Consider the following 25,649-nt stretch of genomic DNA (forward strand, 5'->3'; position numbering starts at 1 on the left):
TAGACTGAACTCATTTTATTTCCTGCCAAAAAGAAGAGACACTAATTCAACTGTATACAGCATTTAATTTAACTATAACTATACAAGTTTCAGTATGTTGTCCTGTTCAAGAACTGCTTATATATATATATAAAATAAAATACTGCCAAATCTCCAATGCATACTTTACAATGAAATGCCCCACCTCTCTTGCTTTCTTTCTACCCCTAAACCTCAGAGCTGCAGTGCTCAGATTAATTTATCTGCGGATGCAAACTCCACCGCTCTTCAGTGGAGCTTCATTATTACCCATGGGCTTTTTCCACTGCCACCAAAAGTGGACTCAAAGGGAGGTTTTACAGTATCATCACTGAAAAATTTGATGAATCTCTTAAGAACAGAATTTAAAAAAAAGAAAGATTAACAACAGTTTTTTACTACATTGAAAAGTCACACCCCTCAAAAATAATACTTATGCATTTCTGTACATATTCTTGGTCATTCATCTGTCACACTTCACGGTAGTGTCTGCAAATTTCTTGCTTTGAACACTTGAACAAATCGTAACCACTTTTAGTCAGGCCACCAGAACTGCTCGGTGTTCTCTGAGAACCCCCCAGTTCCTGCCCTGAAGTAAAACGTGTTCAACGACGCTCCGAGAGTTTCCATCGTAACAGTCACACACGCCAGACAAAAGGACAATTTTCTCTTTTCTCCTGGTACGACCCCTCCAAACCTACCGTTCCCCCACTTGCTATTGTTATTGCATTTAAACCTCCGAGATTCCTTACCTTGACTAAACAAAGCAACCCACTGTACTGTTTTACCTAGCTGCTGTCCAGGCACACTGAGAACTCCCCGCTACACTGCCAAGGCTCCAAATCCACCGTTCCAGTTACTGAAAGTCTAGGTCACCCAAAGACAGGATTACACAGTCGGTAACTGTGTTTAGGTACGTGACCTCACGGGGCATTACGTGATTTCATCACCGATCACCGTAACTGAATGCAAAGCAAAGGAAACTTGAGTGTATTCAGCTTCCAGTTTCTGGGAGGTCGAGAGGAACTAGGAGTGCTCTGGACAACAAAAGAAAATAGACTGTGCTTACAGATCATTTTCTGCCATATTCTTTCTTTAGGACCACTGTTTTATTGTCGCCCTTTCTGTTACACGGGATGTACATATTATCAGGTGTTAATAAAAGGTCAGTGCCTGTACATTACATTCTACAACTGAGCACCACTTTCCGTAACTCAACAGGCAAAGAAATTACACTGAACATCAGCATCTGGCAGTATTCCTCCAAAAAAAGTGACTAAAATGGGTTTAAATTGATTAACACTATTAAATCACATCTAATATTTGATACTACGTGATTTCATTACAGCTATACGATACAATTATACAAAATGTGTTAACATCAAAGAATACAACCAAAATGAAGAGAGCAAACAAAACCTAGATAACTTCTTTTTTGTTTGGGTTTTTTTTTCTTTTTTTTCTTTACAGGAAAATACTTTTGAAGTATGCATGTAACTGCCCATTCTTTTAAAGAAAATCTACCTCGAGCCAAGTTATCACCCTCCAGAAAGAATCACACATAGCATTACTACGCATATCCCCAAAAAGTGTACAATATGCACACTTGGAAAATACAAAATTAAAAAAATCGTAAGCAACAGGTGAGCTTCGTATTTATAAGAGTGTGAAAACGAGTCCAATTTTTTTTTTCTTCTTTTTGAGCACTGTTTGTAGAAAGAATTGTCTTTTGTGATGCGAGTTCGTGACACAACCCCCTCCCGGTCGGGGCCACGCTTTACAAAACACCGCGGTTCTTGAGAGCGGGATTACAGAGCAAGGTAGAGCATCTTTAGCAACGTCACCTTAAAGTTTCTTTTGTGGGGTTTGGTGGGGTGGTTGGTTTTTTTTGCTTTTTATTGACTACTTATCAAAACACGTCCTTTTAAGTTTGTAGGGGTTTTATTTCTTAAAATTCTTTCCTAGAAACAATATACAAAGGGGAGGCGTATTTGATTCCAATTCATTCTCCTGTAAGATGCTTAAAGAGTTCAACAGCTTCTCTCTTCCAACTCTCACTGGTTGTTTTTGGCCTTAGCGTGTGTTAAGATGTGAGATTTCAGGTTAGTCGATTGCGCAAACTTCTTATTGCAGCCGTCAAATGGGCAAACGTAGGGCCTGTCGCCAGTATGAATTCGCACGTGCGTGCGTAAATTGAAGTCCAGTGAAAAACGCTTTCCACAGCCTTCAAACGTACACTGTTGAAAGGAAAGGACAGACTCCGTTAGCTAACAAAACACTGCTCGTTTCCATCAGGTATCAGGGCAACATTCTTTGGTAAAAATCACTGGTCTGCACAAACGTGAAGCCGGAAGCTGAAGATGAAGCCAGGGGCATCACTCATAACCTGCATCCAAAAGGAAACCAAAAACTTTGCCCTTTCAGTGACAATTTGCAAAGATTTGCTCACTTAGCAGCTTTACTTTCGAGTTTGGAATACAAAGGGCAGCATGCTTAGTGGTAAATGCATTTACCACACAGCAGACCCAGCATGCACACCTAAGTGAATGCCTAGGGACTGCAAAGGAAGTCACTGAAATCATTTATTCTGAAGAAGAAATAGAACCCCCTCCAAATATATCTTAAGTATGTAAGGGAGAACACAGAGATGCTCATGACTATGAATACCTGTGAAGAAGACTTCAAAGGAATATCATGAATTAGGTGTGGGACCTCAGGTGGCAGGAGCTCCCGTGACTCAAAATGGACAGAGAAACATTCAGTGACTACCATCACTTTGTTGAAAACTGATTAACACTCACTAGGGAAAATTAAGTCTCATGAGGCAACTGAGCAAACAGCCCCAAGTCTCAGTTGTCCACAAGAGTTAAGTTGAAAAGGTGATGAGGAGATAGAGACATTCTCCTCATTCACTAGTAACTGCAGACCTCCAGTGAATCACAGAACCTGAAGGGTTGGAAGGGACCTTGAAAGATCATCCAGTGCAACCCCCTGCCAGAGCAGGGTCATCCAACTTTGCATGTATTTTGGAAGGTATCTCCAATGTATGTAACATTTGCTCACTTCTAACAAAAGCCCATGAAAACAGCCAAATGAGACATTAATTAGCTTAAGGGGACTTCCAATTTTTAAGGTGATCGAGTGCCTCTGATTTTAGAAAAACAACACCATAGCATCCCCAGAGTGAGATGGAGGGCAGGTTACAGTGACAGTCTACATGTGTTCACAAAGGAAATGGTGGTACTTATGTCTGGAGGCTCACAATACCTGGAAGGGTTTCTCTCCAGTATGAACTAGCTGATGTCGCTTTAGTTTTGAGCTCTCCACAAAGGCCTTGCCGCATTCTGCACATACGTGTACTCGAGGGCCATGAGTATGCAGATGCTTCCTCATGGCAGAGTTGTCCCTGAACATCTTTGTGCAGCCCTTAAAAAGAACAGTGAAACTCAATTAGTACATAAAGCAGTTCTGACAAAGGTTTTATCTGCTGCAGTGCAAGCATCTCAAATGCTTTTACATCCTGAATTACATCCTGAATTTTACATCCTGAATTTTTACATCTTAAAGGTTGGCCCTGAAAAGGAGATCCCTTACATTTACTTTTAAAAAGCAATACCAAGAAAACTACTGAAAAGCTGGGAAAAACCAAAACCAAACCACAATCCCAAACAAGAAACCCCAGACCCTCTCCTCATTTAGTATTATGAACTATGTGCAGTCACATGAATAACGGGACAGCCTCATGGAAAGGTTGCAGCTCTGATAGAAGCAAATGAAGAAACCAAACAAAAGCACTTACAGTTTAATGGAGGAAAAAAACAAACAAATCCAAAACAAAACAAAGACAGAATGGTAGTTGATGGATAACCTATTGCATACTCTTCAATGAGCTGTACTCTGAGAACTACGATGTACAATACAGTCTCTAATGTATCACAGCTTATTCCCTAGTACCAATTTGTACATGCATCACTCCACCTCCTAACATTCTGATCTCTTCTGTGTCCTTCTCATTCCTGAGAATCACAGAATCTCAAGGGCTGGAAGGGACCTCAAAAGCTCAACCAGTGCAACCTCCCTGCTGGAGCAGGACCACCTAGAGTAGGGCACACAGGAACTCATCCAGCTGGGTCTGAATGTCTCCAGAGAATAACAGAGCAAGGGGGATACCAGCACACAACAGCTTACAGCTACCTTGCCCTAACTGGCAGCAGCAGATTGATCACAGAGACTGCTGCTGCTTCTACAGTTTAAACTTACAAAGGCCATTTTGGCCAACTGAACAAGGCATCAGATCTCTTAATCTGGCTCCATGCTGCACTGACACAGGAACACTGCTTTTGGTTCCAGAGTACACTGAAGCCAGCAGCGACCTGGGGCTCTCTTTACCTAATCTTTCTATACCTTTGTTTCACACCTTTTGGTGACAAATCAATGGACATTCCTCAAGGTTCAAAATCCCTCATAAAATTCAAAGAAACATACAGAAGTCTATAAATTCTATCAGTACTCAAGTGACACTGTTTAAACTTAGATAAAACCAGTCTAACAACATCACTGTGTTACGAGGCGTAAAATTCACCAACAGAACCTGAAGGAACATCACAAAAAACTAATAACCACAGTTAATTATGCCTTATCTATCAAAAATGGGGGAAATGCAACTTTCAGGATGAGCTCTCTCTTCAGACATTAGAATTTCTTTGGCTAATTTTCCTGCCCCCATTCATTACAAGTTACAGAACTAAGTGGGGCAAAGCAGCACCAAACTCAACATCACATCCACTTTTTCTGCATTTATTTCAAAGTCTCTGCTTGTCTCTGAAAGGGGCAGTTACATCTTCTGCAACATTTCTCTTTTTAAAACTGAAGTCATAAGTGCACAAAGCCTAGAAACACTACAAGAGAGAAAATGGAAGGACTGAATATTCCTTTCTACCCCTCTTCTGATGAAGTTGAGGCTATGAAAAAGTAAATCAAAGACATGAAGGCAGCATTTCTTGGTACTGTAAGGAGTAACCCTTCCTGTATCTCCACATATTATACTACAATAAAAAAATGACACTTGTTGAAAGGGAAGAATTGGAAATCAATATAAGCACAAATAGGAATCCAGCAAATTCCTTGGACTATGGCTGTCAGAAAGAAGTCTTCTACTCATGCTCTCTAATGGCTACTATTAGTTATCTGCCCTCATCATTTGCTTAGGCTCACACTTATCTAGACCAGAAGTCAGCAAGATTGTATTTGTCTTTTTGCATTACAGACTGTCAGCTAACAGAAGCTCTACAAAAGCTGGATAATGCAGTAAAGCCAGATGTTGCCAATCTAGGTGACTGGCAACATTTACTCAAGACAGAGGCTTCCCCACTACCAGTGGGTCAAAATCATATCTTCAAGATGCCTCTTTCTCTCTTTCAAGATGATGCACCTTCCAGCTCTGTGGAATGTAAGTCAAAGTCTTTCAGTAATGCTGACTTTGGCATCTGCACCACGAATTGCTGATTCCTGATCTAGACTCCAAATCTGTCATAGTTTCCCAGCAGAGGAGATATAGATCTTAGGAACGTACTTTGAACAGCTTTCAGAACATTCTTTCAAGTATGTATTCTTGGGTGGCAGGAAATCACAACAGTAAAACCAGCATGTTAGGGACTGTGCATCATGGTTACCAGAAGATTAGGGATGCACTAACCTTAAGACAAGGAATGGGAATAATATATTATTCAGTGAAAAGTTTTTAAGGAAGCCTCTAAAGAATAACAACTAAAATACAGTTAACTGAGCGTAGTCTGTTAACAGCAAGATATTTTACTCAAGAGAAAACACATCAGTACAAAATTCTGGTCTACAAATTACTCAGAAGCTGAGCACTTCACTTACTTTGTGAGGACAAGCTATCGTTCGTGGAGCATCATCTTCTTTAATTTTTCTTGGCTTCATTCTTAAAGATAAGAAATGGAAAACACATTAGTTGACAGTTCTTCTGTAACTGCCCATGCAACGTGCGCATTTATTCAACAGCACCAAAGTGTATCAGCGGGACTCAGTCTAATATTTCCAAAACATTCATAATGATATTAACAGTACACTCTGGCATTTGGAAAGCCCAGCTTTTCCAGAAGGACCTCTCAAATACAGAATAAGACACTTAATATTACCTTTCTAGTCCTTTGAAGAAGTGTAACTAGAGGGTGTTTTTCCTGACTTATACTAACAGCAACTAGGAGAGTTTGTCTGAAAACTCCATTTTTTGCTGTGCCACTACCCACATGGCCTATCTTCACTTTCTGTCCATCCCTGCACCGGGACATGAAGGACGGAGTAGCCTCAATCATTGCTCAGTGTTTTCACCACAAAAGACTTCAGAAGAAAACTCTACAGAAGCAGGGAAGGCAGGTAAGTTGTGGAATCTACACAATGCAGTCATCCATTGTAACCACAGAAACTGAAACTATCCTTTCTTTAAGCTACTGTACACGTGGATTCCACTCTTGGCAACTGACAAGCAATCACCTACTTACTCTTGGTCACTGCCATGGATCATACAAGTGCCATTAGTCTTCACTGACTACGTAAGGAGCTCAGCAAACTATTGCTTGCATGTGTTGTTTTAAGTACAGTAAGACTCCCTGTAGAAAACAACACCTGACGTAACAACCACTTGTCTGAATGGCAGAAGCAGCTGTGTGGATACTATTCCAGAGAAGTCTTAAAGACCTCCTTAAAACTGTCAGTGGAGTCATAATGGATGGAGAAGCCTCCTACAGTTCTGTGGGCTATCATTCGTCCCTCAAACAATCTCATTCCTTTCAGTATTAGAGATGTAGCACAGTTCAAGTGGTCACATAGGGACTAAAGCACTTGACAGCCACTTGATAGACACAACACTAAACCCTCTCCAACCATCCACTTAAAGGAAAGAACAAACGCAGGATTTACAGACTGCATTTGTTCTTTTCTCTAAGTGGCTTAGGAAACTCCTGCTGGTTGAGAACCTCCAGACTACACGGAATGTATGCAGCGCTAACTGAAGAACACTGCGGTCTCCTGCAGGCTTCAAAATACAGATGTGGAAAAGCAGAGCACCATATCCAACAACTCTCTCATTTACAGGTACTAACAGCTCCTAGAAGACAGGTATGAGGCACTTGTATTGACAAGGCTCCTCTGGCACCATTGCCAGCAGCACACCTAAATACTTCACAACTTTAAAGGTAGAAACATCCTGAACACAGCAAACTCTATCTGTTCCTGCACACCAGCGTCCTCATTATGTTAATCTTCCTGTTAACTTTGCTTTTTCCAAGATCACAGATTATTTAGATTACCCTACTGATTAGTCTTCATCTAAATAATCCAGTTAGAATACAGAATGATTGTGCTGTGCTTAGTTTATGCAGCCTCTTTGAATGAAGTATTAAATACCTAAACCCAAACAAGTGATTGGGATTAACTGACCGACTGCAAGATCCAGGGAGGTTCTAGACTACAGGGACTGACAAACACACACACACAAACAAAAGCTTTCTTACAGTATCCTTATAGAAAGCTTTCAGCTACCTTTTGCATGGGATTCTCATTGTATCTCTATGATTTTTACAAAAGGAAAGGGCACAGAAATTAGCATCTATTATCCCAAAATGGACACACAGAAAAATGCTTTGACAAGACAGGACATGACAGAACATAGTTTAAAGCCATTAGAGAACAAATATCCTTAGGGGACAGAGCTGGTGTAAAAAATGTCACCTTTACTTCTGACTCTTTCAACTGGTTCAAAAAACACCTTCAAAAAACAAAGCAAAAACACTCCTAGGCCCAAGATGTGTGTTGGTGACATCAGCAGAATAAGTAAAAGCACTGTTCTTCTGAAGTCCACTTGTAAAGGGAGAGACTGGACAGAAAAGGCATCAGTAACAAAAGATGTGGTCAACAGCTTTAGTGGCCAGTGCCTGAATTTTCTTCCTTTAGCATAAGATCCCAGTGACTACTGTGTTAAATTCTACTTGTAATTCTTGTGTCTTGCCTTTGGTAGGAAGTCAGTCTTTGAGAAAGAAACGCTGCAATAGTGTTACATCTGAAACAGGCTGTTGCAGTAAGAATGAGAGGGAAGATACCCTGGCCAGCGTAGCCAGGGAGCTTTGAGGAACCGATTGCAGCTGAGCTGGATGGTCAGACACGGGACAGACTGCAGCTTCAGTGTACACCTTTCAGTTCAGTGTCTGAGCAGCCATGTAACATTAGGGCTGTCCACTCTGGAATAAGCTGACTTTTTAATCCCTATTGATTACAAAATGACAATGGAGTTAGCTAATACAAGAGCAGATTTTACATCTTTTAACTTCTCCTAGAAGCATGGGAAGTGGCCAACTTAAGTGTAAAACATGGAGTAAGTACAGGGTTCACAGGCAACCAAGCTATTTACCAGAACAGAAGCAGACTCTCCAACAGAAATAGGTGGCAAACAGCATTGAAACTGTCTCAGTGCCACAGGCAGCAAGAAGCTGCTAGGCTCTTTGCACACTTGGATTGAACATGTGAGGGCACATCACCACAGGCACGGCTATGACACATCACTTTGTCAAAAACATCATCTTGCTTGCAAGACAGTGGAATCCATATGGACAATCACTCAAAAATAGTTTCCAGACTTACATACTCAAATGTACTAGAAAAAAAGACTTGGGTCTGTTTTAAAAATTAACTTCCTCCAAAAAGATACCAGAGTAGAACCTGGGCTATTGATCTTAATTACACTGATGCAGGTAGCTGATGCTGGGGCTGAAACTTTTGGCTCCCACCCAGCAGAGCATCTCTACCAGCTCTGTCCAAGTTCTTCCAGCCTGAAATGTTCATCTGAAACATTAACCAAAACCAAAACTCAATCACATACCCCTGTTTAAAACTACAGACACACACATTGATACCTGGGTGGAACTTTTGAAACACTCACCTTCACAGAAAGCCAATTTACATGACAAGACCAGAACTTTCATTTCTGCAGGGAGTTTCTGTGGGCCATGCCTTATCCTAACTGCAGACTAGGTAAGCACAAAAACCAAGCCAGTGCACCTTTTGGATCAAGGCAGTGGGACACTGTGATTACAGTCAAAGTCAGTTAGCTTGGGGGTAGAGGAGGGAAGTGAATGGGGCATAGCAGAGGGAGCAGGAAGGTGTGCAATCCAGTATCTTCACAGAATGAGAGCCATATCTTATGGATGCATAAAGACTGAGGGAAATCACAGGTATCAAACCACTCAGCTCCTCAAAACAAAGCAAGCAGCTTTGTCACTGTGCAACACCAGAAAGTAACAGCTAACTGCCTCCTTTCACCTACCCAGCTGAACTGAAGTAACTGTACCTTGTCAGTACAACCCCCCACTCCAAACCTCTGTCAATCTCCACAACCTGTCGTCTTATAGATAAGATCCAATGTTTCAAGTTAGCCCCAGAATGAGTATTAAGGCCAGGAATAAAGGAAATTCATAAATCAAACCCCAAATAACACCACAGAACTCCCTCTTTGTTCTGTCATCTCCCTTCTGTATCCTCCCATCCTTTCCTCTTCCTCTACACACAAATTTAACCTAAACAGCATCACCCTCTCAGGCAACTCCTTTGACATACCCTAGAGGCCTCTGATGACCAGCAGTGATAGTCACCTACGCTGATGACCACAATCCTAAGAACAGGTAAAAGAATTTCCTCCTCTCGTATCAGCAGTGTCACTGCCACTCCTGATCTGTTTCCTCCCTCTGCCCTTCCCCTCATTTTGCCCTACTGAGACAGAACTAACAGGAGAGTCATGGCCCTGTGCTGCTGCAGGAATTCACATGTGCTGAAAAACTCTTTAAACTGGCTAGACTGGCTCTTGGATAAATAGACAAAAGAGGAGTGGCACAAGGTGTCCCAGGAATCTCTCTCCAAGCAAAGAGACCACAGCCAGTGTCTTATGCTTCAGTCACAGGTAGGGAGGAACATATCATTAAAAAAAATGTTCTCTTTCACTCCAAAGTTCTGGAAAAAGTAATAATTAGTTTTGTTGTGCTTGATGAAGAACACCACATGTAAATAAGAGAGGGTGACCGCTGCAGTTGTAATAAAGAGACGAGAGACTTCCTCTCCCCTAGAAGAGCTCTCTGGGTAAAGCAATTGACAGTTTACTGTCCTTTAACCTTCTCTGTAACAAGAACAAAACCAATACAAAAGTGTACACCTTATAAAGAGGCCTAAGTCATAAACTGAGGTAACCAGAATCCTTTCTCACTTTGAAGAAGGGTGTCCAGTTTAACAGTTTCCTCTCTCTTGTTTTCTACCCATTTTGGAATGTGGATAGAAAGGAGGGGCAGTCCTCACAACAGCTCTTCTTCAGAAAAGATACTAAGTGCTCTGCTTAGCACCTTTTCTGAAGGAGGGCTTTATTCTTCTGAGAGAAGATAAAGCCAGAGAAAGTTTTTACCACTAGGACCCATTACTGTGCCAATTACCCAGCTATAGCATATTCCTCTCATTTCTTAGTTTTACTGATGTCTGTATTCTGCTGTCTTTAGCCAGTTTAGTCATGTGTCTGTCTGTAGGGTAAGAGGAGGGGAGAGGGCAATCATAGACATCCTTTTCAGTGGCTTTCTTTCAGGGAATCTGCCATATGTACCAACTAGAACTCTGTCTCTCTGGCACTTCCCCAAGCCTTTATTACCAAACAGTTATGACTTCTTTACAGCTAACTACAGAACTGCCTGTAACCAATTTAGACTTGCATGAAACACTTTATTTCACCTGAAGCATTTTCCAGTGTCCTAGTCAAATGCATTAAATGGGAATGTGGCAAAGTATTGGGTTTTAATTGTTTCTGAGCAGGTCACTCACAACTAACATTTCGTGTTCTGACTTCTCTGCCTAAGAGAAATCCCCAAGTTTATTTTTCCTTTGTTGTTGCATTTTTGAAGTGTGCTACAGAAAATGCACGAGTCCTATGACAGAGTCATTTGTGAAAGGCAACCAGTTGTCCAAGCAGATAAAATTTCTGGTCATTCATCTATGCATTACTGAACACTTCTTAACGTTTTGCCTCAACTTGTTTATTCACTGTGCTTTCAGTAGTTTTACAATGTCTAAAAGCCTTTCCAGGAAAAACTATAAGAGTTCTAGTTAAAGGATCCAGATTCCTGCTCCGTGACTCAGTGACAAATACACTAAAAAAAGCAGCAAAAAGACAATTGCAACTGCTCACTCTGCTAGTGCCACCTACCTGCTGAGCAGCAGTGGTGTTCCTTGCAGATGCTCACTTACTACAGCTTTTAATTTGGGGTTTTTTTTTTAAGGGCTGCAGGGCTACAGAGGACTTCAAGTGTCAAGTCCAGCCCTGCCTTAGCTCTCACTAATCTGACCATGATCAGGACTCCAGAACCTTGTCTAAAAATCTGTTATCATTAGAATTCAAGCTTTGTCTATCTAAGCTTAAGAATTGATGCAAGTGTCTCAGCTTATCCTTATCAAAATAAGCTGCATGGTTATAAACAGTGAATCTAGCCTGATTTTGAGTAGCTAACTTCTATATACACGTACTGAGATCTTTCCAGCTACCCTCAATGAAAACAGGAAAGCAACTCAAAATAATTGGCTCTCAAAATACACTTACATACGATTTTACTGGCCAGTTCCTGCTTCCTTCTATGGTGACTGTGCACAATTCTTTTTCTGAGCCATCAAAACACACATCTGTTATTCAAAACCTTACAGTACATGAGGCTACACATAAAAGTAACAGTTGCAACTTCACATGCTACTCCAAGTTTTCAGAATACAGTTCCTGAGAATTTCAAAATGCTTGAAACTTTCAGAGACCTTTATGCAGGATAAATCCACTATTTTAGCACCAACAACTGTATTCCTAGGACCTCCAAACCCAGTTCCACTACATGTAAACCCAGCTTTTTTTTCCTTCTAGTTTGCCATGCAAGGTTTCTAGTGATACTGCACACAGCAATCTAGGTCAACAAGCCAACTGATCAATAGAAAAACAAGCTTGTGGGTATCTGTGTTTGAATTCATGTTCTTAGCTAAAAGGAGCAGCTTCAACGTGCTTTACTGCAAGGAGGAGCAAAACCTTAACACACATCTATACTCTTCAGCTGTAGCTATATACAATCACTTAAGATCTAACAGTTATAACAGAGTTTTCTTTTTAATTCCACCCCTCTTTTTTTTTTTAAAGGCAAGAGTAAAAGTTTCACAGTCATCAATTCTGAATAAGAAATCAAAAAAACACCTTTCTTTAAACAGAAGATGCTTGAAGTTTTCACATATCTCCATAGACTCTGAGCAACCTGGGGATATTGCTAAAGGTGAGATTTCCTCCCTAAGCTGCTTACTCTAACCACCACATATTTGTCTTATGACTGAAGTGGTCACATTTTATCACAAAAGACTGCACACATAGGACTCAATCTTTCCGTCATCTACACATGCCAGCTCTGGAACTTCTTAAAGCATTCTACCACAGTGAAAGAGTTTGTCGTGTGTTTTCACACATTTCCAAGTCAAGACAGCCTGAAGCAGGGAGCAAGCCCTGCAAAACTACATCCTGAAGAGTAACAGAACAAGCTTGTAAAAAGCAGCAAGATCAAAGAGTAGATGTACAGCTGGACACCAAGGTCTACCTAACCTAGATGCCAGATCACAGCTTGTCTCAACAGTCCCTGCCATCTAGCAACTAGATGAAAAAGACAGTGGTTAAAAAAAAGAGCATACTTCTCCCTCTACCAGTTGACCCAGGAAGCAACAACATCTAACTGTCCACCTGCTCTAAGTGTCAGAATTGTACACCAGAGCTCTGAAGAACAGTCAGTCCACAACAAAACGAAACCAAGTGTATCATCCTATATACCTTTTGCTTTCAACATGGGAAAAATTGATTAGAGCAGCTGCAGGGAGCTAACAGTTGTGTGCAAATATTTGGGGATACTAACATCAATGCTGCCCACCAACTGAGTGGAGGAGTATGTCTTTGGTAATTACAAGCACATGCACCCAAAGAAGGGAACCAAGTAAATGCTGCAAAGGCAACCCTGATGTGACAGCTTGCAGGTGCCAGGGCAGGCTCCCCTGGTGCCCTCACGCTTGCCCTCTGCTGGCCACCGGCTGCCCAGAGCACTCAGTGCCAGAGCCAAAGGCTCTGCCGAGGGAGCGAAATACACAACTTTGGCAGTACTCTCCCCCAGCTCTTTAGATGGCTTCACCTCTATCTGAAAGTAAAAGTCACCTCGTAACTCAGTGCTTTGATACGTAAACGAGGGACAGTTCTGAATCACCAGAGGAAAATACAAGCAATGTACTTAACTGTGAAACTGCAACTATCTCAAAGTGCAGCAGAAGTGACTCAATTACAGAGAAGTTTAAGACCTAGAGCTTAAGAAGAAAGAATCACGTGAAAAAGAACAGTGTTGGCTTTACAATCTAAACACTATACTGTAGCTTTCTTGTACTGAGCAATCTGAATGCAGCATTTCACTTACTGGATCCTCTCCTACTGAAGAATCTAAGGCTACTCACATGAAAGGTACATCAAAGATGCACTCTATTACAGTTATGCATTTAGGTCTTGTCTTACCCCAAAAGAACTAAAGACCAGAAGCTGTTGAAGGAGTCACTGTTGAAGGTAAAACTCAGTTATTTTAACACAATATCTACTCTGTTCTGAATTAAGTCCCTGTTCTGTAAGATGATTAAATGAACAATAACTCACGCTCAATCTACCATTTATTTTGCCTAACAGTTTCATAATTAAACCAGGGAAAAGAAAAGTCGTTTTAGTTTAAAGATCCCTTCTTCCTACTTACCTAGCAAATTCAGCCAGTTGTTTGGGGTCTGAGAGGTCAATGCCAGGTATTCCACCAGGAGGAAGTTTCTTCCCTGTCATGTACTCTGAGTAATCTGGAGGAGAATTCTCTCCAATGATCTGCTCTTCCACCACTGTTTCATGGTCAATATCTTTTTTATCATCTGAAATACACAAAATACTGAATTCAATACTAAAGATCAAAACAGCATAGAAGTTATTAGGCTGCATCTCAAAACAAATTCCTGTTGCTGCCCGCTTACAAGAATACACTGCACTTCCACATTTCCACGCTAATTGTCAAGAGCAAAAAGCCATCCACACAGTTCAGCATGAAGGACACAGAAAGAACACAGCAGGGGAGAGAACAAAGCAGAAGTCGGGTATCTATCTAAACAAAATCAAATAAGGAAATAAGAACAACCTCCCTACGAATGCTGGCTGCAAAGGATAGCCCACTTTTCCTGAAACAGTGCCTGGATATTTAATGCCACTAACCTCCACCATACCCGTTTTGGATCTCAAGGGCAGTTGCTAACAAAGCATGCCTGACAGAGCAGTGGCAGATACTCACCTTAAGGCGTTAGGGCTACTGAGCTTTTTACTTCAGATGCCCTTGACCTCCAACAGAAGTGTCATGGAAGGACAAGAAATTTAAGAGTAACTGCTAATAGGCTTCAGTACCTGCCCACAGGACTAAAGTTTTTCAACACCTGCAGACAGGTCTGAAAGAAAGCAAAAAACTAAACAGCACGTCTCTCTCCCAAGGGGGTTTCTTCCTCCCATGGCAGAGGTCAGCCTAAGCTCTTTCCCACTCTGCTATGTAAACAGCAGATAGGGATCACTCAGAGCTTTGATCTGCTCTAGAGCTCCTCCTATGGATTTTGTGCTCAGGTGAAAGACCTGCTGTTGTGGTCTACTCACATTCACACCTTAGGATACAAGAGGAGCATTTACTCACATTCACACCTTAGGACACTAAGGATGCTATTTTAGAACAGAACACAAAGACAGAGAATGGAAACATCCACCTATGTTCCTCAGTGCAGTGCTCATGCTAGCACTAGTCCTGTTTTCCGCCCTCAAATGCATCTAGGTAACATGCATACGATTCCATCTACTCACCTAAGCATTACTAAACGTGCCACTATGTTAATGCTGCTTCTCCTACCCTGTGTATGGGGCACAGATCCTGCAAATCACTTTCTGCATAACGGGCTTGCAAAGTCTAAGTATTTACAGAAATAACAGGGAGTCTTCTTTGACAAGTATTGTTTAAGGAGTGTAAATACAAGGTGGTAGGACAGGAGTAGTATTTCTCCAATTAAAACACAGGCAGAAAACAAATGAGGCACCATTTGCCTTTTTTACTTCCCCTGAACAGAAATCACAGAAAATACCATTTCTCATCACTCAGTAGCTTGGGTTAGTAAAGAGAGGACAAGACATATGGAAATAAAAGAAATATAACTAAGGACAAATTTCTATTCAATTTTTAATGTTTGCTTTTAGTGTTTGCCACTGAGCTATTTCTAGAAATGCTACTGCTAGTTTGGGGTTTAATCTGATCTACCAGATCAAATAGCAGTTCATGTATATGTTCCATGGCCAAAGGGGAAAATAGACTCCAACGCTGCAAAGACAGGAGTGTTAATAAGAAAATACTAACTGCAAAATGGTCCACCTGGCCGATTTCTCTTCACCACAATACCTTTCAGTCTTTAGCAGCTCTTTAAAGCAAGCAAGCAAATTTACCTTATGAAAGAACTTTTACAGCACCTGCAGGAGTTACAAATTCAAGCCAATAAACCTCCAATTTGGCATCAATTTGTTCTTCCAAACAGAAGCTTGAGAAAAGGTATTTCACAATGCCTACACAGGCAGAGAAAAAGACATGAAGCTCAGAAGAGCACAGAAGTTCTGGAAAGCTAAAAGTAATGCCTTCTCTGTGCTGCTGGCTAGAATGACATCAGCTGCCTTCAATGTAGCCATTTCAACAGCTACACAAAACTTCCAGTTTGACTGTTTGATGACATTCATAACAGAAATGAGTTTTCATTTCCTGCCTCAGATCAGATGCATGAGTCAAAAGGGAAATTTTGTATACATTCCTTAAGATCTTCCTTCCTTCCCTCCCTAGCGTAAAGGCCTGCTGTCCCACAAATGCTTTCTTGGTATTTGAGGGCCAAACTGAAAGAAAAATCAGCCTGTGTGTACCTTTACTTCCTAAAAGTCCCCCAACAGAAATCAATTCCCCATTGCTATTCGATTCCACAGGCTCCTGGAGTAAAATGTGAAAAACCATGAATGCACTGTTTTGATACAATAGAACATAAGATAAAGTATCCCTTAATAAATTGACAACTATCTGGAAAATAAAAGCCAACCAAATTGTCCCACACCAAAAAGCTGTATCTCTACAGCAGCACATATGTGCAGTTTTAACCAGAAGAGACTAAAACAACATACAAAACCTTTACCTTGGAAGTGTTACGTCAGGCTAACGTCCTTCACCACGAAAGGCCAAAATGCAAATACATTTCCTAAAGTAGCAGCAGGCTTCAGTTGCTCTTTAGTATCCAGATCATTCTAGTTACAGATCATCCTATGAAATTATCAACTCTTTGGGAAAAACAAAACAGAAACACCACACAGAAAAACTCCAGGTGTTTCTTCAGAAGAAGTCTGGAAGAACTTTATCAATACCCTCTATGCACGCAATTATTGCAATTTTACATGCGATCCACTACCAACCTGGACTAGGCAACTCAAAGTTTGGAGGCTAAAGTCCAAGCAAACTTTCACTCAGGCTGACAAGTTTACCAATATTCTCATTGCAAACAGGACACGGTATGACTGCTTGCTGTTTTCTGCCTTTAAGCAAGTCCTGATGGCCCCTACATCAAAATTACTCCCCTCTTTTCCTCTCATAAAGCAGCAGAGAATCAAACTGACTGCATCCAAAGCGGAGAAAACAGAGACACAACCCTGAAATCCTAGTGACACCACCAGAGAAGTACAGAACAAGTAAGGCACAGTAACCCCATGCAGTTATGCCCATGCCAAGCTAATCTGGTTAACACCCATGCAAGCTAAATACAGACACAGACATGGAGCCAGTCAGGAAAAGGAACTGAACTGCTATATCTGACCTGCTTTGTTTTGTCCCTCAAAACCACTTGAGAGAACAGCAGAGTCAAATATAAGGCATTCTGCATATGTGTATTTAGCACTGTTCTTACAGATCCAGTGCAGCTTTCTGTAAGGAACTTGGAACATGATTTTAGTCATGTCTTCTGATACTGAAGATCTGATTGTACACCGGTTAGTTGATCACTTTATGTTCACACAAACATGCACTACCAGTCACTCCAACAGCTATGTCTGATACCAATCTATCTTACAAAGCTGCAAAATACATGCAAAATGTTACAGACACAGATATTCCCCTAACATTTTCCTATATGCAACTACATTAAGATAGTTATTTAGCCTGAATTTACTTCTATGTACCTTTTTAGGACATACCCAAACAAACCTTCATGTTTAGTGTCCTTCCATCTGCACTTCTCTCACGCCCTATGTACGGACAATACATCTTGAACTGGATTCATCTCTACACTTCAAAGCAAGGATGTGAAACATTGTTTCTACTAAAATCAGTGCAACTGCAGCATTTTCCATCATGACTTAAAACCTATTCCTACTGGTGAAATTACAAGTAGTTTTAGGAGTAGCAATACCAAGCAGCAACCGAGGTAGAAGCAGCCAGATCACCGGGATAAAACCCAGTAACGTAACAGATTAGTGACAAAACATGGTAGAATCTGTTTCCCAAGAGTGTGTTGATTATCTTTTGCTTTTATTACCACACTTTCTTCATCTCAGAACCTTTCTGTTGCAGAGGAAATCCATCCACCTCATAACCCTGTTATTTCATGCATTTCTACACTAGTAGTTAGCTACAGCTGCTATTTCTGGAACTCCCCAACTTTACAAGACAATTCCCTTAACTCTCAATCCAAGAAGCCTTGTCAACATTTCTGCCTCAGTTATCCTTGATTTTAGCCATTGTATATCACTTCTAGATCCCTAATTCTCTGAGCCATCCTACTGCTCTATTTCAGAGCAAGGAGAAGGCATTGTTATTCAATCAGCTTTCCCCTGTGGAAAATAGAGGCGTGCAAAAGGGAACTTGGAAGCAAAGCAATGAGACCTAATCCTATAGCTTCCTCAAGGTACCAAAGTGAACAGAAATTCTGCTTACCAACACTATGAACAACACTTAAGCTTACATTTTCTTTCCATGATTACACAATTAAATACATTTGGTTTTAGGAACAGCTGAAATTCAATTAGATGACAAAGGATGTATTCTGCAACTGTGCAGTACCAAGGCACCGTGGTAACAGCTTGGTTATTGCTACCACGTTGCAATTTCCTCGGGCAAATTAGTTCATTGGTCATGTTTGGAAAGCAAAGAACCATAATTAGCTTGTTAAATAATACAGTTATTTAGCAGACACTTCTGCATGCTAAATTCCATTTTGCACAGCATGTCATTTTTTAACCTAATCGGCTGCTAGGTTACTTTCCCTCTGATGTGCCTTGCACACAGATGGAGAACAGGTTCTTCTTTCCCTGTGTCACCCAGCTCTTCTTTCACACCACTGAGGCATGAACTGACAAAAACGTTGCATATATCAACAGTCATCATCTGACTTCAACATTTGAGAGACACTATGCTGCAACACTATGACCTTCTGAATCATCAGCAAACAAGTGACACAGGTCTCTCTGGGAAGGATCCAATTGCGAGTTAGAGCATACTAGTCTGAAGGTGGGCTAAACGGCAATTTAATTGAGATATTCTAAGTGATGAACCACATTCATGTAATTCACTTTCAAAAATGAAAAGAAATGTTTAACACAGCTGCAGGAAAATATCACCTTATCCCTTAAGGTTCACTGGCAAAAATGTCAGGGGAGACTTAATGCTTATGGATAGCAAAAGCTATTTAATCAGTCAGAAAGACTATAATCTGAATATTTAAAGGAACTGGACAATCACTTTCTGTCTCAGTTATGAAAAACCTTCATATAAAGAAGCTCATTATCTACCTCCCATCACAAAGAATTTCAGTCATCCTTGACACAGGCCCACAACTGAACTAAATGACTCATCTATCGTTTATACTACACGAGACAACGGGTCAGACAGAACATGATGAATTCTATCACCCCTGCAATCTGATAAATTAAAAAATATACAAACAGAAAAGTTTTCAATTAAGACACCAAGAGTTTTCTAGGTGGTTCTGAAGAACCTCACAGAAATCCTGCACGAATCCCCTGATGATCAAGAACCAATTCCAAACCATACACGTAACTTGTGCAGTTTTGTCTTTCCCATGTAGGAATAGGATACATGAGCAGTTCCACACTTGTGGGCAATGTTTAGTTTGGTTCTGCTATTTCAGCCCTAAACTTGCAGACTATCTATGAGAGCAATAGTTTGAAGTCAACATCTGTCTTCGGTTTGAAAGCTCGACTGACTCAAGAGCCATTACCTTGAAGCAGAGGTAGTTACACTAATACCTCCCCCCAAAAAAAACCTAAGCCCTAGTTGCTTGAAATTCCAGCATTCAGTGGAGGCAGCATTTCAGCACCACCTTCCCAATGCTCCTGCATCCAAGAACCAGTTTTGCAGGCACAATCTGTCAGAGCGATTTCTAATGATCTTTTCCCTTCCCCTATCACTACTGTCTATACCTGACCTGGAGGCAGTCACTAAAGAGGATGATTCAAGATTAATCCAGCAAATGCACAAATGAATCCCACTTCAAAAAATCCAAATTTTCCTAGTACAAACTGGTTTATCTCACTTGGAGAGCATCATTAACCATGCAAAAGCTTTTAAATCCACTACAGGATGCCCTAATGAAAATAATGAGGATAGGTATTAGTATAGAGAAAAAACCTTCCAGGGACAGTATAACATCTACCATATACACCTCTTCAGCCCTTTCAGAAAATAGAACACCTTTGTTCAGTTGCTACTATCACACATGAAGAAAGACAAATAATTCCATCCTGAAGATCTGGAAAGCTAATCTGAACAAGAACAAAGCATTCCTGTTTCAAACTAGACACTTTAATTAAAGTAATCATGGGTCACAAGTTTGATATCACCATAGATACCAAGGTGGTAAGAGAAGTTACAGGAAGTCTAAACTGTTGCCAACAACAGTACTGCAGCTTCCAAGCAACCACGTAACAAGTCAAGGATTGAGGAATGCCCTTCAATCACACTACTATGTATTTCACAGATTATTTCTGCACATTTCAAGAGATGCTACCAGACACGTCACACGCATTTACTGACAAGGATTTGTGGCTGGCTAAATTTGGTACCACCCGTGTACAAGCCAATAGAGTGGCACTACAGAATGGCTACAAGGCATTAATTCACGTTGTCTTCCCACACTGTGGTGAGCACAGTGCTCTTGTTCCCAATTCAGATACCCATGAACAGCAATATAGGGCTCATTGTCTTTTGATAAAGTTTTTTCTAAGCGTTTAGACCGGCCAGTCAATTACACCAGTGTGCAAGCCACTCTTTCAATCATGTGGAAAGACAGATGCAGAACTAATATCTCTGTTCAAAATAAAGTGTACCCAGTTGTGCAGGGAAACTTTAGCACAACTACCCTTTTGCACACCAGTAGTCTGTTCTGTTCTGGGAGGGGCTTTCCCAGTTTTGCTCCTTTTACAATTTTTCTGGCAATCACTGGCCCTCTGACATTTCAGGAAGGCAATGAAGACTCAGCAGTTGGCAACTTCAGACGACTTCTGTAACGTTCACTGAGAGTGGAAGAGGCATAAAAGCCTATCCAACAGGCTCAGTAAAACTTCTCAACGCTCTTAACTGAGCAGGTTATCACCAAAGGCTGTTTGAAGCTGGGCAGTGGGCAGTGCATGTGCACACAGTGAGATGACGTCCAACTTTTATACTTTTCTTTTGCCTGTATATTTTAGTATTCTGCTTTTGAGGGGCTGTTTTGGCATTAGAAATCAGGTCAGCATGGGTATTTCACATCCTTCTGCATCGCAGATATAATCTGAGTTGAATGCAGCAATGCAATTCAATCTCCAGTAAATTGCAAGTGGTTATCATTCCCACTCAGCTTGCACAGTCACGCTCATAACGAAGAAGACAAGCGAAATCAATAGGGTTACCCTGATGTAAAAACTTGGGTATGTGGGAAGAGAATCAAGTGTATTGATTATACACATGCTTCACTTCAGTCAAGTAATCATCAGCATGCAGAAGCTCTAAGGAAGCAGCCTATCACACACTCCGAGTTTCAGAGTACCAATGCACGCTAGAGACTGTCAATTGATCTCAGCGAGGTCCTGTATCCTGCCAGCTCATGACTCATACATCCACTTGTGCTCGGCTATCTTAGGCACCTTCCACAAACAACAAAACTGTATTAGTTTCCATTATCTTTTTTCTTCCTTGGATGGTCAATTTTAAGAAGAGCAAAAAAAACCCAAAACCCTGCAAGTGGATTTATTCAGGTTTCTTAAAACAATAACCAGAAGGATATAGAACCTCGTTCTGCTAAAAGCTATTTGAGAAACACTTCAAAGATCCCTTCAAGAAGAAAGAAGGAACTTGGATCGACTCACTGGGCCATCAAATGACCACATACCAAAAGTGTCATACAGTCTGTAAAGTTTTCTAAGTAATCATTTATACTTAAAAAGAAAGTAAAAAGATCAGAATAACTATTCATCTCTTCAGACAATTGAATTCAGCCGTCTAATAACACTTTGCCTTCAGCACCGCCCTTTGTAACAACTACTGGTCATTCATAAACACCACAAAGAACAAACATTTCAGACTATCAGAAGCTTAAAGAGTATCTCTGTCTTATTAGACTTAAAAATTCAAAAGAGCACAACTACAATACGCAAGGCTGGACAGTAGGTCGGTAATCTAAGATCACACACCGACTCAAACATTACATGAACTGGTGTTCTTTGACCACTTTGTTTCCTCCCCCACCATTTACATAACTTTTGACTACAGAGCCTGGCTGTCAGCAATACATTTCCTTGTGAAAAAGAACCACAAGTAACACTTTTCTGCTGACTGAAGAGACGTGCACCCCCTTCCCCTTCTGTTTTAAAGGAAAGGATCAGAAAATCGTGGCAGATGTAAGCTGGCGCTGCGGGCACAGGTCGGGTTTATTCCAAGCCCCTCAGATACTAAACACCTTCCCAAGATTTTATTCCTCCACGTAGAAATCCCAACTCTTCAAAAACCATACCCAGCCTCACGCGACACGGCTTCCCTGCACCTACGTAAAAAGGCCGGTTTAAAGCTTTAGAGCTAGGCGGGGGAAAGCTGCAGGCTCTCCGACAGCAACTGCTCCGTCCCTGCCCGCCGCTCCGGGGCCGCTGGCCCAACCCTGGGGAGCGGAGCCGCCCCTCCCGGCCGCGGGGCCGCGGCTGCATTTCTGCAGGGCCGGAGCTCGGTCCGCGGCCGCCATCCCCGGCGGGGGCTGAGGTGCTCACCCCGCTCCCGCCCACCCTCCCCCGGCACCGCTGCCTTCGGGGGGAGAGGCCCCACCCACACCCCGCCTCGGCTACCGCAGCGGGCCGGTGCCGAGCGGCCCCGGGCCCACCCCCCGCGCTGGGAAACGGTATTTCGGGGGAGATGGCCGTCCCCGGGCCGGGGAGAGCCGGCGGGGCGGGCGGCGCTGGGGCGGGCGATCCTCTTCCCTCTGCCCCGCCGCCACATAACGGTCACGGCCCGGAGCACACGCCTCATCCGGGGCCGCCGCCCGCGTTCGGCGTTAACGTGCGGCCCGATGGGGCCGCGGGTGCGCGGCGGCGGGGAGCCGGAGAGCCGGCCGGAGGGGAGGCGCGGCCGGCGGCGGGCTGGGAAGCAGGGGAGAAGGAGGAGAGAGGGCGCGGCGGCCGGGGGCGGGGGGGGGCTGAAAGGGGCGAGGGGCAGGCGCGGAGCGAGCGGCGGGGAGCGGCGGGGCGGGGACGGGGGGAGCAGCGAGGAGGCTGGGTTCGCCCCGCACCCTGCGCCCGCCCGCACACCCCGCCTCCCCCTGCTGCAGAAACTACGCCATTGCGGCCTAGTCCTGGAGCCAGCGGCGCGCTGCCTCCCTCCTTCTCGCACCCCTCCTCCGCCGCCGCCATCTTGGCGGCCGCCGCCATCTTTCCTTCCCCCCGCCGGAGCCGGGCAGGAGCAGCGGCGGCAGCAGCGCAGACCCCGCCATCTTTTCGGGGAGCCGCCATACTTGCCCTGGCCATGAACATGGCGGCGCCCATCACACACATCAAAACATGGCCTCCCTTCAAAACAAAACTGTCCGAGGCCAGCCGGGCGGCCGCCGGAGGGGCCTGGGGCCCGGGGAGGGAGGGGTCCGGCGCGCACTTACCCGAGGCCCACATGGTGACCGAGAACTCCCCCTCCAGGGTCTTGATCTGCACCTGCTTCTGCTCCCATTTCCTGCCGCCGCCGCCCTCGGCCCCGCCGCCGCCTCCCCCGCTCAGGTAACTCTTCTTGCTGCTCTTCTTGCCGCTGCCGCCCTTCTTAACGCGGCCCCCTCCGCCGGCCGAGGAGGAGCCGCCGCCTCCGCTCTTGCTGCCGGCGGCGGCCACGGTGACCAGGGTCTGCTCGATGTACTCGTCCTCCCCGGCGGGGGCCGGCACCGGGATGAGGATCTGGTCCTCGAAGCCGTCGTCGGCCCGCAGTCCGTCCGAGTCGTCTCCCCCCACCACCTCCTCGCGGGTCTGCACCAGGATCACCTCCTGGTGGTGGTGGTGCAGATGGAGCTGTCCCCCGCCGCCGCCGGCCGCGCCGCCGCCCGCCCCGCTCGGGTCCCCGTCCGAGACCAACGGCTGCAGGGCGATCATGGGCTGGTGGTGGTGGTAGTGATGGGGCGGGTGGTGCGGGCCGCACTCCTCGCAGCACTCGTCCTCGTCCTCCTCCTCCTCATCCTCCTCGCCGCCCACCACGGTGGTCTCGATGGTCTCCACCGGGATGGTCTCCACCTCGATCTCGTGCAGCTCCACGATCTCGGCCGGCATCTCCGAGCCGTCCGTGGCTATGTACAGGGTGTCTCCCGAGGCCATGGCGGGGCGAGGCGCGGACAGAGCTCCGCTGGCGGCGAGGGGGCTCCGGTCGGCTCCCCTCGGCGGATCGCGGGGCTCGGGCTCCCTCTCGCTTCTCCTCCTCCTCCCCCTTCCACACAAACACCAGCTCCTCGCAGCCAGCGAGAGGGAGGGAGGCAGCCAGCCGCCAAATCCCGGCTACGCTCCCTCGCGAGACTTCCGCGCCTGCCGCCGAGACGGACCCCAGCCCCGGGAGGCCGCTGCGGCCGGGGCCCGCCCCCCCGCCGCCCAGCGGCCAATCGCGCCGCCCGCCGCGCCCACGGCCGCCCGGCCCGAGACGAGGAGCCTACGGGGGCTCGCGTGCCGCAGCGGGCCGCCCCCGCTCTCTGCCGCCGGCCTATCGGCGAGCGCTGCGGCCGCGGAGCCCGCCTCCCGGCGCCGAGCAGCCAACGGGCGCGCCGCGCTTTCGGCCGCTGCTCGCCCCGCCCCGCGCGGGAGCCCCGCCCCGCCGCAGCCGCCCGTGAGGGGCGGCCGGGACCGTTGGGCGGGCGGAGCGCTCGCCGGAGAGGCCGTCGGTTGCGTCGGCTCGTTTGAACGTTGGTACGAGGGGGTTTTTCTGTCTCTTCCGTTTCCCCGGGGGCGGCGGGGCTGTCGGCGCTGCGGGCGGGACTCCGCGTCCCACAGAGCCGCGCTCGGCGTGGCGCGCAGGCCCGCTGTGGGCTTTCCGGAGCGCTGGCGCTCGTTCGCGGCTCGCTGACAGCGGGGACGCGGCCTCGAGTCACAGCTAGAGGCGGACATCAGTAGCCAAGTTCATGAACTCAGTTACCCAGAAGCAGGGTTTAAAATAAGCGAGACGTTGTAATTCAATCACCGCACAAAATGCCAGTACCTGAAGTGATTCCCTCGCTCGTAATTACCACGTGTAGTCATTTGCCTCAGTTATTGACGCATCCCTCCACCCCTGAACTCTGCTGTTCGCCAAAACCCCTCAGCGACAAAACCATGTGTGTTTGGCGAATACAGCAGCTTTGTGCTCCAGTCACACCCCACTTAACTTCCCCTTCTGCCTGCTGCCACGGGCCGTCCCCTCCTTACCGCCGCCGAGGAACCTTCCCCTGTGGAGAGCTGCTGAAAGGAAAACGCTTCTCGTCGGTATTTTGCACTCATTTGATTGTTAGTTTTGTAAAGGGTCAGCCTGCGTGTGTATACATCAGGAACGGTATTTGCAAAGATACAGCTGGCTGTCTTGACAAAGCAGCTGCAAAAGTATTCACAAGAAGGTGGTACAGAGCCACTGACTGAGCCTCCTAAGATCTCACTGTAAAATGTTCCCAAAAGGCAGTGATGAAAAGCCCTTCAAAAGGACCACATACTATCTTCAGTATCTCTGAAAGTATTCAAATCTGCAAAAGAGAGAAATGTTTTCTTCATGACAACATAAGGAGTTTAAAATGAGTTGAAGCTCCACAGAGCTTTCATACTCGTGACAAGATCATCTTCTGTTCCTCATCTTTTTCTCTGCTATAAACTCCACCTTTCCTTCCCCTTGAATGTTAAGCCACTGTTAGCTACAAGTATATATATATACTTCGTAAGTATTTTTGAGGCTGCTGCAAGCATACATCCCATGTTTGTCTCCAGCTCTCACTAT

At 44.5% G+C, this 25,649-nt stretch overlaps 1 protein-coding gene across 1 annotated transcript; it reads right to left on the bottom strand.

Moving 5' to 3' along the window:
• YY1 (YY1 transcription factor) lies at positions 1–24,304 on the bottom strand. Its single transcript, XM_061998313.1, has 5 exons — positions 23,323–24,304; positions 13,860–14,022; positions 5,902–5,962; positions 3,286–3,444; positions 1–2,255 (listed from the first exon to the last, which is right to left on the bottom strand). Exons 1-5 carry the CDS (start codon positions 24,017–24,019, stop codon positions 2,073–2,075), a joined length of 1,263 nt encoding a protein of 420 aa, XP_061854297.1. The 5' UTR covers positions 24,020–24,304; the 3' UTR covers positions 1–2,072.
• Positions 24,305–25,649: the final 1,345 nt, after the last annotated feature.

The sequence above is a fragment of the Colius striatus genome, chromosome 6 (genome assembly GCF_028858725.1).
Source record: "Colius striatus isolate bColStr4 chromosome 6, bColStr4.1.hap1, whole genome shotgun sequence".
NCBI lineage: Eukaryota > Metazoa > Chordata > Aves > Coliiformes > Coliidae > Colius > Colius striatus.